General features: G+C 39.0%; 1 protein-coding gene across 4 annotated transcripts in view; it reads left to right on the forward strand.

Annotated features, from left to right (window-relative positions):
• Positions 1–19,727, forward strand: part of UBE2J1 (ubiquitin conjugating enzyme E2 J1) — a 37,305-nt gene that overhangs the window by 11,671 nt on the left and 5,907 nt on the right. For all 4 annotated transcript variants that reach the window (XM_021390169.1, XM_021390168.1, XM_021390171.1 and 1 more), the window contains 6 exons: positions 8,771–8,844; positions 10,322–10,453; positions 11,322–11,406; positions 12,932–13,037; positions 14,889–15,018; positions 18,783–18,914. In XM_021390169.1, the coding sequence (XP_021245844.1) occupies positions 8,771–8,844; positions 10,322–10,453; positions 11,322–11,406; positions 12,932–13,037; positions 14,889–15,018; positions 18,783–18,914 (659 nt within the window). The remainder of the gene's footprint in view (positions 1–8,770; positions 8,845–10,321; positions 10,454–11,321; positions 11,407–12,931; positions 13,038–14,888; positions 15,019–18,782; positions 18,915–19,727) is intronic.

Below are 19,727 nucleotides of genomic sequence, written 5' to 3' on the forward strand. Positions count from 1 at the left end.
GTGTGTGTGTGTGTGTGTGTGTGTGTGTGTGTGTGTGTGTGTGTGTGTGTGTGTGTGTGTGTGTGTGTGTGTGTGTGTGTGTCCACGCCTTTTTATTGTTTTCTTGGTGAATGGACGCGTACGTTGGAACTGCTCTCTGCTGGTGCGCGAACGTGGCTGTGCCCGTGCTCCCCGGTGTTGTGTCCTCGGGCAGTCGCGTGGGGAGGGACAGACGCTGACGTTGGCTGAGTCTGTGCTGTGTGGCTTTTTCGTAAGTTTTTGTGCGGTGTTTTTATGCAGTGCACCTACATGTGTGTGCTCGTGGGGTCCTGCAATAAAATTCCTGTGTTGCCCGCAGTTGGCAGTATTTTGAGTCCTTAAACGAGAGGAGTTTCCTCGAGTGAGTTGAAATATGCCCAGAGAAACAACATGGGAAGGGTAGAGAGGGGTTCCCTTCCCAGCTGGGGACCCGAGGCCAGGTCGGCTTCCTCCTCCAGGGCCCTCCTGGGGCAGTGACCTGTCCCTGGCTCTGTCCCTCTGTGGCTTCCCAAACAGAGCTTCAGGGACGGCGAGGGCTGGATGCCTTTCTGGGTCGGTTGCTGCCCTGCCCCTGTTGCCCTAACTCACCTTTGGGCAGCAGGTGTTATCAGCTTCGTGTTACTGTGATGAGCGCTGTTCTATTACCAGCATGGGAGGCACGTAGCAACTTAACATTGAGATGACTTGTGCTTCACAAATGCAAATGACAGGCTTGTTCACAAAACATGCCTCGTGTCTATTTCTAAATCATGTTTTCTTTTCACTCCTTGCTCCTCACACCCAACTTGCATAACTGAATAATGAAGACCACAAAGTGAGTGATGTGCTCATTATATTTTAAAATGCCAGGGAGGCAGATTTTTTTTTTTTTTTTAAGTCTCTGATATGCAACACGTGTGTACTTCAAGGGCAGGCAAACATGCTCGCTAGTTCAGGTTTGCCACGTCACTGGAAAATAGTGGTGATGATGTATCTTTGGGATCACAGCAAATATTTGTAGTTTCATTTAGAAGCATTTTTCCCCTCTGTTGTTGCGAGCTCCTCTTGTTTTCAAGTGAAAATTCTCTTTACTGACTTGATTTTCACCACCTGTGCTGTTCTATTGCAGAACAAACCTCTTTCAGGAAAAATAAATGACTCATATAGTGGGTCGATATTGCTTCCCCAGATCAAACATGCTCTATAGCATATGGCTGTTGAAAGTCTATTAAAGATTTGCTTTAAATCACTTGTTTCAGAAGCCAATAGTACACTAAAATCTTCCTATTAAAAATATGAGCAAAAGATATTAAATACCAAAAAGAAATTTCAAGTAAATACTGTTTCTTCGACTGTTGTTATCCATTAACATGTGTTGATTATTGTTATGCACAGCCATTGCACTTAGTCTCCCACTTCTTTCTGATAAGCAGGTAGATGGATGTATTTGATTATTTAATATTCCTGTATGTTTTACAAATTTGTTTTGTTGTGCTTAAATGTGCAGGAAACAATGTGGGGTTTTTTGTTGTTGTTGTTGTTTTTTTTTTTTTACAATTGCCATTCAACTGAAGGCTGAAGATTGAAATGCAGAATGTTCAAATCCTAAGGCGGCTTTTTTATGTAAGTGTGTGAAATGTTAATGTAAGTGTACTGAAATCCTTGATAACAAATCCACCATGTTTCCCATTTCCAGTAATGACAGAAATGGAGTCGGTATTGGGGCCTGTCCTTTTCAGTATCTTTACTGATTACCTGGATGAGGGTGTTAAGTGCACCCTCAGTAAGTTTGCAGGTGACACCAAATTGGGAGGAAGTGTTGATCTGCCTGGATGAAGGAAAAACCTACAGAGTGATCCAGGGGAGGCCTTATCGCTCTCTAGAACTACCTGAAGGGGGTGTTGTGGCAAAGTGGGTGTCAGCCTGTTCTCCTGTGTACCTAGCAATAGCACAAGAGGGAATGGCCTCAAGTTGTGCCAGGGAAGGTTCAGGTTGAATATTAGGAAAAAGTTCTCTGAGAGAGCGATCAAGTGCTGCCCTGGGAGGTGGTGGAGTCACCATCCCTGGAGGTGTGTTTAAGAAACATTTAGATGTGTACTCAGGGACATGATTTAGTGGGAAGTGTTGGTGACAGGTGGAAGGTTGGACTGGATGATCTTGGAGGTCTTTTCCAACTTTGGTGATTCTGTGATTCTAATGTATCTGTTCTGTACTGGTACGAGAGGCCTTGTCTGCTGAAATCTGCTTCTGGACTTGAGCAAACTCTGGTTCCGGATGCTGACTTCTGTCTGCTCAGTAGTTTTAGAAAGAGCACATGCTACTCACAAAGATTAGGAAAAGTTTATTCAAAAGCGATAGTAGATTTTTTTTTTCAAAAATTGTTTGCCATTAGAGAAGAACACATTTTAAATAAGAAAACTTGGTTAAAAGAAGCCTGTTCTTTTGTTGATCTTAAGCTGAATTCTGCTGTAAAGCTGTGACATGAGCTGAAGTTCTTCAGTGATTCTACATGGCTATGTGGGCACTATTTCTGTGAGAAGATCCGTTACGCTGGACTCGTGATGAGGATCAGCTGGGCTTTCTGGTGCCCTTCATTTTTTTGTGCTTTCAGGTAGCCCACTAAGAGTACTATTGCTCCACACCTTTGTCCTGATGCTGAACAGGGCAGTGCCGCAGGTGCTTCAGCAAATTCTGGTTACCCAGAGTGGTGTATTGGAAGCCACTGTGAGTCTGGGCTCGGCTGGCACGTGAGGCTGCTACTGGCCTCTGTCACCTGCCCTCTGTAGGGGCGAGGAGGTATGGAGCAGCCACCTGAAGCTGTCCCCTCATATAGTCAATGAATATGACTTTTTAAAAAAAAAAATTTCCCCAAAGGATCATTAATCTATGAAAGAAAAGATTTCCCCCTGTGTGCTTCAGACTTCTTTGTATCACCTTAGTGAGGCAAAGCCTTTTAAGCTTTTGCTTCATATTTTTATTTCTGTTCTTGACACTTCTAAAAGGACAAGCTGCTTTCTGTCTTGAGATTTCAAAATGGATTAGGCAATATGTATCAGCCTGCTACCATATGGCTGATAAACTGCTCCTGATAGTAGTAAAACTCAGCTGTCTGAAGCACAGACCTTGTCCTCTTCATGCTTTGAGAACATCCCTGTTTCTGAAATTTATGACAGCTACTTGCAATAAGTGCGTTACCATTTTTTTTATCTTAGTTTTGCTTTTTTTCCCCAAATGCTGTGACCCTCAGCCTGCTGCAAGGTCAGGCATCAAACCTTGCAGCCACTCTCCTGCAGTGAAAGAATTCCTTGGCCTCCTATTTCACATAGGACGTTACCAGTCTTATGAGCAGGTATTAGTGCAGACACGTACACAGACCTGTGAACAGCTGCTTAGTAACTCGCATCGAACCTGCAAACAACAATGGTGGCTTTTGTGTTTGTTTTAATTTGGGGTGAGTTTTTTGTTTCCTTTTAGTAGAGCTCCTTATCTAGAAATGTGCAGGTGTGGGACTGAGGAGCTGGGGACAGCAAATGGAGAGAGGCGTGGAGCATGTGTCCTATATTTGCATGCTGTTGTTAGTGCCTCTGGATCCTGATGCATGGGGAACGTAATGTGCCTAGGTGGTGATCCTCTTAGTGGTCATCTTTAATGCATTTACTGCAGGGTAAAGAAACACTTTCCTACAAACTATGCTTTTCTCTCCACTCTGTACTTCTGTACAAGTAAGGAAGTGTTTCATGCCACCAAGCACGCGTTAGTTCTTTGTTACTAAAAAACAGTCAATATAAAGTGAAAGAAATAGGTTGAATGGGTGTTAAAAATTGAGGAAAGCTGAAGGCATTGTTTGGTCTTAGTGTATTCAACAAGCACCTTACACTCGATAAGCTTTATCCTACTTTGTGTTAAGTTGACTGAACAGTTATTTTGAAAAGTAGCTCCCTGTTCTGAGGGAAACAGGGAGCGAGGGTCTGTTGCTCCTGAGGGTGAGAATAAAGAGAGTATCTAAGTAAAAGCATTCCTATTTTTTTTCCTCTCAATTCTCAATACTGGATATGAGTGCAGGAGTCACGTGGGTCTTGGGAGAGTATGGCAGTGAGGCCCTAAGGATGGAAAGCAGCTCTCTGGCTTCTTGGCAAATGGCATTTCATTTGTTACTGTAGCAGCAGTCAAAGCAACTGTCAAACTGGATTTTAAAATAAACTCAATTTTGGAACAGGTGGCTGCCCCAGACAATTCTTATAGCTCTGCAATTGCGTGTTTCACTTCTGTAAGAAGTTATCTCAAAAGATGCCCATAAAATGGGAACTTGTCTAGTAGAGAATGTAGCAGAAGCAGTGCATGGCGAGTGACCACCTTGTCTCTGCTTTTATTTAGATGGAAGTGTGATTTCTCTAATATAGTATTAGTGAAATGGTTTTGTATAGATTAACGTGTTTGAAGCAGTATTGAAATTGAATTAGATCTTGATTAGAGATGACTTTTAAAATGTTTACTTGAGACCAACTTTTTAATTTCCTCTTCACTTTGCCTGTTCCCCTGGTGCTGGAGGAGGTAGGTTTGGTAAGGTGGTCACTGGTGATATGGGTTAGTGCTATGAGTTGCTTTTACTATTGTCTTTCTAATTCCAGAAGACTGAAAATCTGGATATCTTTGCATGTAATTGAGCTTTGATCTGATGCAAGTATGCTCTTTTAAAACATGCTTCTGTTGCTGAATCTTAAGAGTAAAGGTTTTTAGTCTGCTGTCCCATCACAGACGCAAGCAGTAGGAAATGCTTTGCTAATGAGCGTTAAAGAAACAGACTGTGGATTGTGTTCTCCTCACTGGTGGCTTAAAGGCTGGGCCAGCTGGAAGCTTCATCTGTCTTCCAGAGATGTGATTTTTGGGTGGATATGACTGGGACGTGAGCTTTTCTCGAGGGGGGAAAAAAAAAAAGTATTTCAGTCCTAAGGAAACTTTAAATGTGGTCTCAATTCAAAATTGAGTGACTGTAAACAGCTGTGTTAAATTTCATGAAAATATGGGCAAAGTTTTGTGAAATGATGTACAAAAATATAAAGGAATTTTAAAAAAATCTAATTGAAGACAAGTGAACTTGGAAGGGATAAGAAAAGTGAGGTTAAAAATGAATAGATGGAAAGGATGCAGAAGTGGAGCACAAAAGCGTTAGGCGTGTGCAGCTCACCTGTAAGTCTGGTAATAGTCTTATTTCTAGAGTAGTTACCACTGGGTACTCTATTTCTAGACCCCATCACTTAAAGTGATTTACTTATTCAACTTAAAACATGAAAGGTCGTTGAGCGCTGTCATCTAACAAGAAATCCTAGTTGCTTCACACACAGATTTGGATCATGCAATAAAAAGGAAGCCCGGATTAGTCCTTGTGCAGTAGAACCACTGACTTCTCTGGTGGCTTTTGTATTTAGCTTGCCTTTAGCAATGCTTTCACTGCTGGTAGAGAGTGTTTGAGTTGGGCCCCAAGGTGCTGCTCAGCAGGTGGCACTTCTTGCCTTGGGGGCTCTCATCTCTTGGGATGGTGCTGGCCATGGGACAGGCTTTGGGGGGTGGGGGAAGGCAGCTGGCTTTAAAAGGACTTTCATAAAGTGTCATCCATCTAAAATTTACTCTGCAGTTTCAGTGATGTATATTATTTTGTTCATTTAATATCATTTTCTTTTATTACTTTCTAATATTAATTGTAGATAGCAGTGTTATTAATAGACTAATAGGCAATGAAAATGACCTGCATTTTACTAATGGATTTAGTGGCCTCTAAGTAGCTCTAAAACCATTAATCCCAGAGAAGTTTCATCAGAGTTTCAGTAATGAAATTATTGGAAAACTTGGATTTGATAAGCAAATCGCATCTTGCCTATGCCATCTAAGTCAGCAGAACCATGGGGGGAAAAAAAAAACCAAACCATTGCTTTTTCTCTATTTATCCTGAGTAGACCTCTAAATCTCATTTAAAATGGAATAAGAATTTTAGCAGCAATAAGGCAAAAACAAGAGAGGAAAAAGTAGAAAGAATTTGCTGAAGCAGTAAAACTGAGAGATGGTTTTATTCCTTCTCTTCCAGAACACGTAGATCAACTTGAAAGATTAGGGGATCTCCAGCTTTATGCCAGTTCTTTTATTTGTAAATGCATATTTTTTGTCTTTCCCAGACAGGAGAACTGAAAATGGGTCGAATGAAGTGGTTGCTCTTTTGAGGAAGGTGCTGTCACACATCAGCCTGGTCACTTAAACATAGATTTGTTTCACTGATGATTCCCTGGTCACCAAAATGATAAATCAGTCTTCTTGCTCTGTTATGGATTATTTGCATTAATATAATGCTCTGATCTTGGTCAGCTCATTGGATTGTGCTGCATAGCATTCACTGGTAATGCAGAAATGAACTAAAATCCCTCCTTGTTAAATACAGAAGACTTGTATCAAAACAAGGCTCTGTCAGGCTAAATACAATTGTTTTATTTTAAGGCTGTCTTTATTGTCATGATAGACCTTATTTTTAGAATCCTGTTAATATTTTACTAAGACAAATACCACAGATGTTCAAATCCTATCGCAAGCAATAATATTTACATTTTCTTTGTATAGAGCGTTTTCCTGAGCTTCCAGGTGCACAGTGTTCTAAATGGGCACAGTAGCAAGAGGACATGAACAAGACTTCAGGCGCGGTCCAAGAGAAACTGCAGGGTGAATTAAACGTAATAAGAAGTAGGAAGTATTTTGGATAGCAATAAACCTACTGGTCATACATGCGTACATCACGCAGATTTTGCTAGTTAACTGTGTTATCACTAACTTTTGTGGGGGGGAATACTTGTTGACTTAGTAACAGTTTGTAGTTCTTTATATTGAATGGATCCAAATTGTTCTTGTTTTTTCAGAATTGCCATTGCCAAGCACTCGTTCGGATGACTCAGTGTGGTTTTTGAGTGGGTTGAAATACCATATTCTGCATCGAGATTCTTTTTGACGAAGTTTGAATGACTGTCATGTACTGTTTGCTGGCAGACTTTAGCAATTATTTTCATTTTTTCCACTGTAGTTTCCTGTAGCTAAAGGAAGGGCTGTGTTTATGCATTCTGCAGCTGTACGTAATGAAGTCGGTGCTTTCATTAAATCCCACACTGTCAGGATGAACCTTTGTCGGTCGAGCCTGATCTCTGCTGCCTGTCAGCTGCACCCGTCACATGTGGAAGTACACATGCTGTTTTTTCTGAAGACATGCTACGTTGTTAAATTGCTTTGAAGAAGTTTTCAATATTAATCTCTATGATACAGAAAAGAGAAGCAGTGTATTTTGGTTTATTTCACGTGCCAGGAGTGGAATAGGATTTTGTGTTCTTTCAGTGTATGTTTTGTAGGCTTATTAAAATAAAATATCTATAGTCTGACTTTCTTCTTTTTTTTTTTTTTAACATATCTTAAACTCCTTATGTTTAAGTTCTGCCTAACAGGAGCCCAGCTGCTTGTTGTCCATGCCTGGCAGCTGGCTCAGTTAACTCCTGGCGCAGATCCTTGTGTTTCTGTGCCACAGGCACGTGGGCTGCTCCTGGTGGGACAGGTCCATAGTGCTGCTGTGCGTGCCCAGAGGTCCCCTGCCCTTCTTTTAGGCTGGGTACAAACCAACTCTGTTCGTTCAAACAAAGCCAGCCTTGGTAGGCTTTGTTACATACATTTTTCAGATTTTTCACAGTTTTGCTTGATAGGATTTGCTCCCATATTGACTTGTCCTAGTGTCTTCCATGTTTTTACTTTACAAAGAGTCCAGACTTATTGGCTGCAAAGGGTTTCAAGCCCTTTCTGGTCCAGGCTGATTTTTTTATTTCAGTTTTTTTAGAGTAGCAGGAGATAATAACGACTTTCTACTTAACCTTATACAGGAGGTGATGTCCTTCAATTTCTTGTCTGTTATCTTGTGTTTAGTCTGTTTTTGGATTGGGTGGACCTATTGGGAGTTATTGCATGGTGCTCATGAGACCACCTGGCTGGGCTGTGCTGAAAACAAAAATTACTGTAGGGGAAGGAAGAAGGTGATGCTGCAAATACAGATGGTGCTGGTTGTTCTCAAACAGAACATTGGAGAGGGCAACTCAAGACTATCCTGAATTTAGGATAGAAGAATACCATTGTGTCCATGCTCAGTAGTAGATTCAGATTACGAAGACCTGGGCCAGTTTTTTTGACTGGGTATAGGTGTTTTCTAAATCTACTATAAACCCAAATCTCCTTGTGCTGCTGGTGTGCTGGCTTCTCTAAGTCTTACTGTAATCTCTTTTGGATTGATTAAGGGACCAGTCGCGTAATAATCACAAGAGGTGTCAGGTTAAAGATTTCCAGTAGTTATTTAAAGATGAATATATACCTCTTATGGTAAAATACTAGGATTGGTAGTCTTGTACATCTTGTATTTAAAAACCAAAACTTGGTTAATGACACTTGTTTTTCCTCTTAGTCTTTGGTGAAGTTAATAATACAACGCTGCTTTAGTCCTGCTGCTAAAGCAGCAGTGTGGGGAGCAGGCAGTTTGAGGAACTTTGTGACCATGCAACATTCTTCATAACTCTGTGCTTGAATGAGTTATTTAAAAGATTTATTCAGCGTGAGTAATTTATTTTATATCTTGGTTTATTAACTCTGGTGAAGAAGCTGTGATGTGTTGGAAGTATTAGTTAGCTTTCAGAAGTGTTTACGTATTTTTGTGTGCAGCATGTGTTAATTTTTTTCTTTATTTTCATGTTTCATGCTTTCTTTTTTTCAGCTGTCAAACGTTTGATGAAAGAGGCTGCAGAACTGAAGGATCCTACAGATCATTATCATGCACAGCCTTTGGAGGTTTGTTTCCCCATACTTGCAGGAGCATGTAACGAGGCTCTGTAATATATGCCATAAGGCCTCTATATACATTTAAACATTTATATTTAAGCAGTAGCAAACCATTAAAATGAATTCAGTTCTTTAGATGTTTTTTTTCTTGTGTTGGAAATCAAAAGCAGAATTCCGTATGTAATAGTATTGTAGACTGGAATTTTTAGTGAAAGTACACAATAATAGTTTTTTCACGCTCCATTAAGTAATTCTGTCACATGAGTACAATATGCTTATCCCTCCTTCTCCTCCCTGAGACTATTGAAATAAGCTTTTTTTGCAGTAACCAAAACATTAGTGTTACCACCACTATTTTCATCCCAAATCCAGAATGTGGCATCACATGAAGGTTTTGGGTTGAAAGGACAGTGACATTCTGGTGCTCAGAAGCTTAAAAAGAAACTTGTTCTGATTTTGCTGGAATAATGGCAAAAATAAAAGTAAATGTTAGGTGCATTTTGGGGAGTAGATTGAGCTGCTTACAGAAGCGTGTAGCATGTTAAACATGCTTGGAGCTGGTAGCATGTTTCTGTATTACTACTGACTATCCTTGGTCTGTATCTTGTTTTCTTCTTTCTGAGGTGAAATGTAAGGTTTAGTTCATGCTATTACTTGTAATTTAAATAAAAGCCTTATTTTGCAGTTTGAACAGTGACTCATTGGGAAGCGAACAGTGATATGTGAAAATAAATGCTGGAAATGTTGACAGTTCCCTTCCTTGGAAAAAGTTGTAGCTAGAAGAGCAGTCACAGGCATGTCATACCTATGTTCAGCATTAATTAGGAGATCTCATTCACCAAAAGCAAGCTTCACTGGACTGCAGTGTTGACAGTAGGAGTCATCTTGTTTTTCTCCAGGGACTTGTGAGCATCGGGAGATCTGAAGCATAAAGCCAAACACAGAGCCCCCAGAAATAATGCTTAAGGAGAAGTTATTTCCTTGTTCAATGAAAATATTCTGAAGTTCAAATTCTACATACTGCAATAAGGCAAGGTAGTGCTGAGTCTTTATAGAGAAACGAATGAGGATGGGGAGTTCTCAGGGGCATGCATCAAATCCCTGTGTTGCCTTGGCACAGAAGAGACCTTGACATAGAAGGCTGTCATTAATGTTCTTACTTGAATTGAGCCTCTCAGCTCTGTAGAAACTGTTATGCAGTGGGGCAAAGACTCAGTTTTCTCATATTTGTCTCCAAATATTCCATCTGTCAGGGAATAAAACTCTTGAAATAATAGACACAGCTAATATGAAGACCTTGAATGATATATTTGAATTTTCCAGCAAAGTCATTTGGTAGGAAAATTACCAGGAAGCTACTTCATTTATAATTTTCTGTGAAATCTTAGTATACTGTTGGTTATCTAAATCTCTATTTGATTTCTTTTTCTAGACAATTAGATGTCTACTTCTTTGACTCTTTTTTTCTTTGCTGTGGGCATTTTAGGATAATCTTTTCGAATGGCACTTTACTGTTAGAGGTCCTCCAGATTCAGATTTTGACGGAGGAATTTATCACGGGCGAATAGTACTTCCACCTGAATATCCCATGAAACCTCCAAGCATTATTTTGCTGACGGTAAGAATATGTACTAGTTTTTCGGGTTTTTTTATACGTTCAGTTTTATCTTGGGTATCTGAGAGAAAGATTCCTGGTACCTATGGGACCATTATTTTTTATAAGACCCCAGGGGGCACAGTACAATTAATGCTGCAAATTTAGTAACAGAAGTCTTGCATAGTGACTTTATTCTGTAGTTAGGTGAAGCTTTGCATCTATAAATGAGTCTTCCCCAAGACTAATACTAATTGCTTATATGGATGTCTAATCTTTCTGTTGTCTCTGTGGGTCGTAGAATAATAGAATAATTAAGGTTGGGAATGACCACTAAAATCATCTAGTCCAATTGACAGCCCATCACCACTGTGCACAAGGCTAGGTTGGATGGGGCTTTGAGAAACCTAGTCTAGAGAGAGGTGTCCCTGCATATAGCAGGGGGATGGAGCTAGATGATCTTAAAGATCCCTTCCAACCCAAACCATTCTGTGATTCTATGCTCACTAACCCACGTGGGTCCTCTTGGTGTCTCTGTTGGTGTGTGTAAGGCAGACCTAGGGTATGGGTGAAGACTGTATTTTCTATGTAGTTTCATAGAGCTATAGTTTTTCAGACACACCATGTGTATGTTTGGATTAGATGAGCAAAAGGCAAACCATCATGTCACGCTGAGACATGTGAGGTATCAAGTATGAGGGTCTATTTGAACGTGAATAAAAGTAGATGGCAGACTTCTTTGTTCAGGAAACTGAATGCCATATTTGTGAGGTTAGCAGTAATACAATTATCAAGTATTGTTTGCATGTTGATTTATGATAATTTTGATAATTTGTAGAAAGAAAACAAGTTAACTTTAAGCATGTTTTATTATATCCTTCTTCCTTTAAAGGCTAATGGCAGGTTTGAAGTTGGGAAAAAAATTTGCTTAAGCATCTCAGGGCATCATCCTGAAACATGGCAGCCTTCATGGAGTAGTAAGTAACAAATTATGTGGACATATTCTTTAAACTGAAAAATCTCACAAAGAATACTACAATAATACTTCACTAATGTCTTTCTTGATGCTTGGACTAATTCTTAGTACATGTGGCATAACTCCTGTTACGCTTCCCTGAATTCTAGGAAACTCTAGAATTGTATGTCTGGTCTTCACTGGGGAGTGAGCAGAAGAAAAGCTCTTTCATGGTTTTGTGTACATTAATTTATTTTTTTGCATTGATTTGTTTGACAGAGCCTGACTGAATTACAAGCCAGTGCTGCTACTGTCAGGATTTTTTTTATTTATTATGATATTGCTAGAATAAATGGAAATCACATTAACACTGCAAATATTAAGCAGAACAGAAAGATTACCTTCCTAGCTTTGAGTAAGAATATGGAATGCAGTTTCTATTGCTTGTGCTCTACCCCATGTACAAATGCATGCAAACATGCCCTTGTTTTTAACTGTATGCTTTTCTTGTCAGGAGCAGCATATGTGAGACAATGGGTAGAGGTTATAGTGGAAGGGAGACAGATCTTCAAGGTTCTAATGTTTTACTGCTGAGCACTCTAGAGGAAAGACATGTGATCTAAGCTGGGAATAACTGCATGTTTTCTATGCTTTTTAAAAAAAAAAGTTTTATTATCTTAAGAGTTTCAGAGTTAGCACAATTAAACCAAGGTGATGTTTCTGTGTATGTACGTATAACTTCTGTCTTGCTGAGTACAGGACATCAGTTATCTCTTTGGATATCAGTTGAGTGTTTTAAATCATGTTGATAAGATCATAGGAATTCAAGTATTGCAAATTTTTTTACTTGTTTTTAAAAAGCACAAAATGCTACTTGAAGTAGGAATACATACACATCCTGTATTTATTTTGTGATGTTTGTTTCATGTGGTATTTATATACCAAATCTTCTGGCAAAGTGCTTGGAATTCTTAAATCTCATGAATGTATGTAAAGCAAAAATGAAGGATAAGTATTCCCAAAAAGAGATCTTTCAGGAGGCAGTTCTGTTCTGAGTTGTTATCTGTATTTAAGTTAGCTCCTTACCCGACATGATGACGTAAAGGAAACAAATTCTGCAATACACTTCATAAGAGCAAATCGTTGAGCTTCTGTGCACTAAATTGCAGAATTTGTCTGATAGGAAGTATGCAAAAAAGATGGATGCCTTATGAATCTGCCTCTTTCTTCCTTTTCATGTATATATCCATTTTTATTTGGAGCAAAATAGTAAATACTGAGGCATTATTTTTGTGACAGCTTAGCTTTCCTTCTCTGTGTTGACTGATGGTAAAATAAGACCTTAACTTTCATTAATTATGTGAAGTTCAAAAAGTGAAGAGTCGTGTACTGTATAAACAGTGCTGCTTGTATGAAATTCAGACTACTCTTTTGGACGTAACAGAATTTTTGTGGGCAGTACTGCAACTTTTCTTACTCATTGCAGAGTAAGATGAGGTAGCCATTATTTCTGCAACCTTATTTATATCTCTGTTTTCCTATTTCAGTAAGAACAGCTTTACTAGCCATTATTGGATTTATGCCAACCAAAGGTGAAGGAGCAATAGGATCTCTGGATTATACACCAGAAGAAAGAAGAGCTCTTGCAAAGAAGTATGTACTAACTTTGTTACTGCGGGTAAATACACGTGCACTGTCTTTTTTGGGTTGGGCAGTGAGTAGTATGTCAGAAGACTGTTGTCTCGCATTTATTTTGTATTTAAATAACAAAACAAACAAACAAAACCAAAACAGTGGAATAGTCTGTGTGTTATATCTTTTTCTTTTTCTGAATATTGTGTAAGCTGAGAACTTACAGTTGAGCAAATTACTTGAGGAGGGCTGTGTTCCTGCCAGCATTGTGTGGTCAGATTAGAAGTTTGTCAGTTTGTCTGTAATTTGGTAGAGATGTGAGTAGCGTTGTGATGCAGTGGTAAATTGTACTGCATAAGGAAAATTAATGTGATGGAGTAAGTGTGAGTGAGACAGAAAACAAGCAACAAGGCCTCTTTTCCCTTAGGAACATAATAATAAAATAGCAACAACAAAATCTGAAGTAACGGCTTCTGAATAATTTTAGAAAATTAACATGTATTTGGGATTTTAACGAAATTATAATTTTTAGCTTGGTGAGTAGGGGAAGAGCAGGAGATGTTGTTTATCTCTACTTTAGCAGGGCTTTTAGTACTGTCTTCCTTTCAATATCCTCATAGAGAAAAATTGTGAAACATAGCCTAGATAAGTGCATAGTCAGTTGGATTGAGAACTGGCTGAGAATCCTGTCTCAAATGACTGGTCGGGGGTATTGAGTCCAGCTGGAGGCCAGTCAGTTGCTACTGGTGTACCCCAGGGGTTGTTACTGGGACTAGCGCTATTCTACATCATTGATAACCTGTATGGTGGGTCAGAGAGCGCCCTTAGCAAGTTTGCAGGTTATTAAAAACTTAGCCTCTGAAATACCAAAGGGTTGTGCTGCCATCCAGAGGGACCTGGACAGGCTGATGAAATGGGCTGAGAGAAGTCTGAAGAAGTTCAGCAAACAGAAATGCAAAGTCCTGATCTTGGGGAGGAATAATGCCAGAATCAGCTGGGGGCCAACTAGCTGGAATGCAGCTTGGCAGGAAAAGAAATGGGAGTCATGGTGACTCCAAGTTAGCTGTGAGATAGCGGTGTGCCTTTGCATCAAAGAAGACCAACAGCGTCCTGGGCCAAGTTAGGAATGGCATTACCAGCCCATGGAGAAGAAGGTGATCTTTCCTCTCTACTTTATGTTAGTGAGACGCATCTGCAGTGTTGGATCTGGGCTGGATCATGGTTTAAGTCAGGATACAGTGTAGATATGGAAATACTGAAGGGAGTCTAGCTGAACTAAATGATCACCAGAGGCCTAGTGTCTTTTTTCTTTACGGACAGCCACGAGCTTACTGTACCTGTACTCTGAGCTAATCAGAAGCTGCAGCATGGCACTGTGTTAAAGCTAATAAACCCTGCTGTGAGGTAGGGTTTATTGGGTCAGTCTGGATTGTGTGTTAACAAGGCTGTGTGGTCTCTGGTCAGCTTGAAGAACTGCCTTCAGTATGCCCTATAGACAAATTCTGTGTGCAAGAGTAAAGATAATGCTTTAACAGAAACTTCTGGATTTGAGGTATAAACTTACGAGTCCCATTTAATATTTGTAATAATAGTTAACTGTTTATAACTTACACTTTTTATTTTATTCAGACACAAAACATGTTTTAATGTAGCTACAAATTATTAATCTAGTAATAGATAATAGCAATATATAGGTAAGCTAATGTTTTCTTAAATTTATGGAGGTTGAGAGGGTGGGAAAGGTACTTCTAAAGCTATTGGTATTGAAACTACGTGTCTTTATGTGGCTTGTTTAAACAAAGTATTTACAAAACAGTCATACAAGAACGTCATGAGAACGTGTCATTCTGAGCTCTGTCATTTTGTGGCCAGGTCACAAGACTTCTGTTGTGAAATGTGTGGCACATCTATGAAGACAGCCCTCTTACCACTAACGTCAGGAAGTGGGTCAAGCCAGGCAGACAAGGAGGCTAAGGAACTTGCCAGACAAATTAGCTTCAAGGTGTAGTAACTGTTTAAACTTTTTTTTTGTCTGCTATACAGAACTTGGGGGAAAAAAAAAAGTAAATTGCAGAAAAAAATTATTATTTCATAAACCTTCATAAATCACTACATGGAAACTTGTTTTTTAGGACAGGCTGAAGGAGAAAAAATGGGAATGGATCTCTGGAATGTGAAGTTAATAAACTGTGCCTCTCAAGTACTGATTAATTAGTAATAATTTCAGTGATGACTACTCTGGTAAAAACTGCATATATTGCTTTGAGCTCTATGTTTTCACTAAGCATGTGATTAAATTCTCCAGGCTTAACTTGATCAGAAGTATGCTAGGAAAATTTGGGCAAAGCTAACCTAAATTGTTTTTCCCTTTGTGATTTTTCTTTTTCTTTTGGCTTATGGAAGGAATAAAACATATTCTTACTGAAAAATGGTTGCAGATGCTTTTGAACTACTCTGCAGCTGAAGATACTGAAAGTTGAACTCCGGTATGGAAGTTGCTCTTACCCCAAAATATGTTCTCTAGCTTGTGTTTTGGTGAAAGTAAGGTTTGTTTAGCTAAATCTGTGCCTTAGGAAATTGCATGTCTTGCATGTACAATATTGTTTTTTCATTGGGTTTTGCACTAAACTCTATTTTTCCACTAAGGAAGGGTGCTGTGCTTGATTGGAGGGATCAACAGGGAAATATAACGTGACAATGTGGCAGTTGTATAGAATACATCCTCACTCAGGGAAGGGGTGCTAATATGTCCTCTTATATCACCAATTTTTTCCTAACATTGTCCTAAAAATGATGGTTTTTTTGTGTGCTATGAGAGTGAAGATTGCCTCCTACTGAGCATCACTGCCTGTTTTGCAAGACCTGTGCATTCCTTTGTTACCTCACATCTACACGTGTTGACGTGGTTGAGTCTACATGTAATGCTTATGATAAAAACACATTCAAATGTTTTTATGAGGATGAGGAAGTACAGACGTAGAATTTTAAAGCTGAGCTACCCAGAAAAGCAATTTGGATTCACTGCTCGTGTTCTTTAAAATGCATAAGCTTTAAAAAGTGTGGGTTTAGTTGTTTAAGCACTACTAATCTTTATCACAGATATATCCCAGTACAATTTCTTTTTTTAAGTAAGGACTCGTTTTTCATACTATTTTCAGTTTTAAAATGAAAGACTTAAGGATGTCAGTCTCTAAAGACTGTTGATGCATTCCACGTATCCATGTATTTAACTCCATTTCCAAAGAGAAAAAACACTAAAGGAAAAAGTGAACGTGATTCAGGTTTCAGTGATCTCTTTACAGTCTTTCACTCTGTTTTGTTTTAATGCAAGGTAAATTGGCCCTCTTCTCTGGGTGCTCTTTAACTCCCTTTCTCAAGTAGCTTTTTTTAAGCTTCCTACACCGCTGTTTTGCTTGGCTTTGTTATCATTTATGTCACATTAGACTGAGACGTATAGTTCGTGTGTTTGTAGCAAAATAGTATGAATTAATAGCAGGGGAATACAAAAGTTTTTAATAATTTGAATATATTCCATGTCAACTTACGGGGTAGGATTTATCATTAAATGGCCAATTGGATTTGTAATTTGAGTGGGCCTCTCTACTAGCAGAAATGTAAGTAATATCTACATTATCTTCATCCTTATAGAAGAGATTGCTTAACTTTTTCTTGATCCTAGGATTACAATAAATTCTTTCATACCAGCCTTAAGCAAAATGATAACTTCAAAATACTCGTTTGGTGTTGAGAAAGGAGTATGAAATTAAAGAGACAAGGGAGATGTTCCCTTAATTTTCCTGCTTTTTTGAGCTTACATGTTTGATTCTGTATGTTCTTAATAGAGAACTACAATTTTTATCAGAATTACATTGACTTGCAAATCTTGTGCATTTTAGATGTTATATATCATAAATTCCATTCCACTTTAAAAGATATATGACTAATAGTATATACATTTCTTCTGTGACACAATATGGTGTATCCACATGTTGCCATTATAAGGCATGTTATGCAGTAAAATTAGTACTCCATTCACATTCATTATTATGTTTAAATTAGTTGGTCTTGCTGTGAGGACTCTAGATTTTCCAGGAGCCAGAGGTAAGGGCTGGAGAAAAGACAGACTAGGCTGGAAAAAGATTTTAATTTGGTAGAATTTTGAGTACTTTTTTTTTATTAGTCTGACTTCAGTCTAGTATACTGGACTCAATACTTTAATAAACTAAATCATATGCACACTAAGGAAGTAGAAAAGCAGTGGTCACAAGTTTGAGGAACGCAACTGAATGTGAGAAAAGAAAATTCACCATGCAGATTGTCAAATGCTGGAGCACACTTCTCAGAGAAAACTGTACCATCTCCAGCTTTGGAGATGCTTAAAACTTGAGTGGACGCAACCCTACTTTGAGGAGAGGGCTCAATCCAGTGATGTCTAGAGGTCCCTTCCAGCCTAAACTATTCCAAGATTGTGTTGATTTGTTTCTGATCCACGTTTGAGTTAGGAATTGTGGTATCCTAATATTAGAGTCCATAGTAGTCAAGCGTAAAAAGAAGGCAGTATTATCATTGTCAGATTATAAGTACTTCTAAATCTTAAAATCATCTTCAGATTATTTCAGTGACAGTAGTATTTCAGGAAAATCAGAAAATTACGTGTCAAGAAACAGGGAATTTCCCCACACAAAATAATAATGTGGAATAATATTGTTATGTACATGACTGGTTGGTTTCTAACATTTGTATTTCCTACTGGCATTGCTTAGATCTCCATTTGAAGTCAGGTACCAATCCTTAAATTTGGAACTGTAATCTCGGGAATAAGTTGAGATCCAGATACAAGTTCTGGGAGATGTAATGTTACCCTCTTCAGGGAGAGAGACTAGCTCACAGAGGGGGAAAAAAAATTCTGGTCCTGACCTTTTAATTATTTTTATTATTTTTTAAATTTGGATAGGTATATGCTGTAAAGTATTCGATTTCAGGAGTTTGATGATATGTCACTTTCCATCCCCAATGGATTATTGCAAACATACTGTTTTAGCAGGAGGCTTATTAACGATCCTCTTTATATTACTTCAGATCTATCAGTATCTCAAATTTCCAGAAGTGTGAAGCATTAATTCTGGAAAATTATGCTTATCAGACGTTTTATACACGTATATAATATATATACATGTATATAATACAGTATTATAAGGATGTGTACGTCTGCTTTAATTCTTGCGCTGAGTCTTACTGAAAACTTACTGCCTGATGCAGAGTACTGCCGCACACACGCACACTTTCTAGCTGTGAGGCAGTCTAGGTAGGTACTCAAACCACTGCAGCAAACTTAACATAGCACTTACTTGAGGCTATTTAGCCCTGCTGAGAAACAGGCTGTGTTAGTTCTCATGTGACAACACAGTCAGCACTTACTTAAGGATCATGAGAAAGAGAAGTTTTATAAAGATGGTGTTATTTCTGGCATTCTTTTGAAGAATTTTCTTTTTTGTTCTGTTAATATATTGTTTTTTTAGTGTTATTCCTGTTGTTATGCATAACCAAATGGAACTAAAAAATCATCCAAAATAGAACTGGGATATTGTCTAAACTGATATTGACTCATCTGTAGTCTTAATTCGTAAGAGTTAAATTTTCATAAACTTGTTGATGTGTTGAAATGCAGTTGGCATCATTCTTGGAATGAACATTCCAAGAAAATCTAAATCTTCTTGCAACTTTGATCTCACCTCTGAAGTGTATGGATGTATGTATTCCGTGCAGGCAGAAGTAAATTCATCCAGGAAGTCAGAAGCAGAACCTTCAAACTCAGCAGGACTGAGCAGCTCTTCAGCTTCACCTGAGCCCCAGCAGGATGGTGCAGCTCGAGCATTCCAGGATTCAGCAAGTGCAATGGTATGGTCCGCGTCTGAGCTTTATCAGTGCCAGTATGTGCATAGTCTGAATGTGAAATCTGCACTACTGAGCTGATAGGAGGCTTCATTACAAGTATGTAGTCCATATATTTCTTGTAGAATTTCTGCATCTCTATGTAAACAACGTGAAACAGTAAGTGACTTCTGAAAACAGAGATCTCATGTTTTCACTTCCTTCTCTTAAATCAAACTATAAGACTATTTAAATAGTCGTCTTGCAGTTCTTTCTCCAGTAGTTCCTTAAATACGTGAGGTAACATTTCATTAAGTATTATGATGTCTTAGGTACTATTTACCATCCGCAGAATCATAGAGTAGTTTGGGTTGGAAGGGACCTTCAAGATCTTCTAGTTCCAACCTCCTACTATAGGCAGGGACACCTCCCTCTAGACTAGGTTGCTCGAAGCCCCATCCAGCCTGGCCTTGAATGCTTCCAGGGAGGGGGCATCCACAGCCTCACTGGGCAACCTGATCCAGTGCCTCACCACCCTCACAGTAAAGAATTTCTTTCTAATATCTAGTCTAAACCTATGCTTTTTCAGTTTAAAACTGTTTCCCCTTGTCCTTTTGTTGCTACATGCCCTTATAAGAAGTCCCTCCCCAGCTTTCCGGTAGACCCCCTTCAGGTACTGGAAGGCCGCTCTAAGGTACCCCCGGAGCCTTTTCTTTTCCAGGCTGAAGAGCCCCAACTCTCTCAGCTTGTCCTCATAGGGGAGGTGCTCCAGCCCTCTGATGATCTTTGTGACCCTCCTCTGGACCCACTCCAACAGCTCGATCTGTCACAGATTTTTTT

This window comes from Numida meleagris, chromosome 3, assembly GCF_002078875.1.
Source record: "Numida meleagris isolate 19003 breed g44 Domestic line chromosome 3, NumMel1.0, whole genome shotgun sequence".
Taxonomy (NCBI): Eukaryota; Metazoa; Chordata; class Aves; order Galliformes; family Numididae; genus Numida; species Numida meleagris.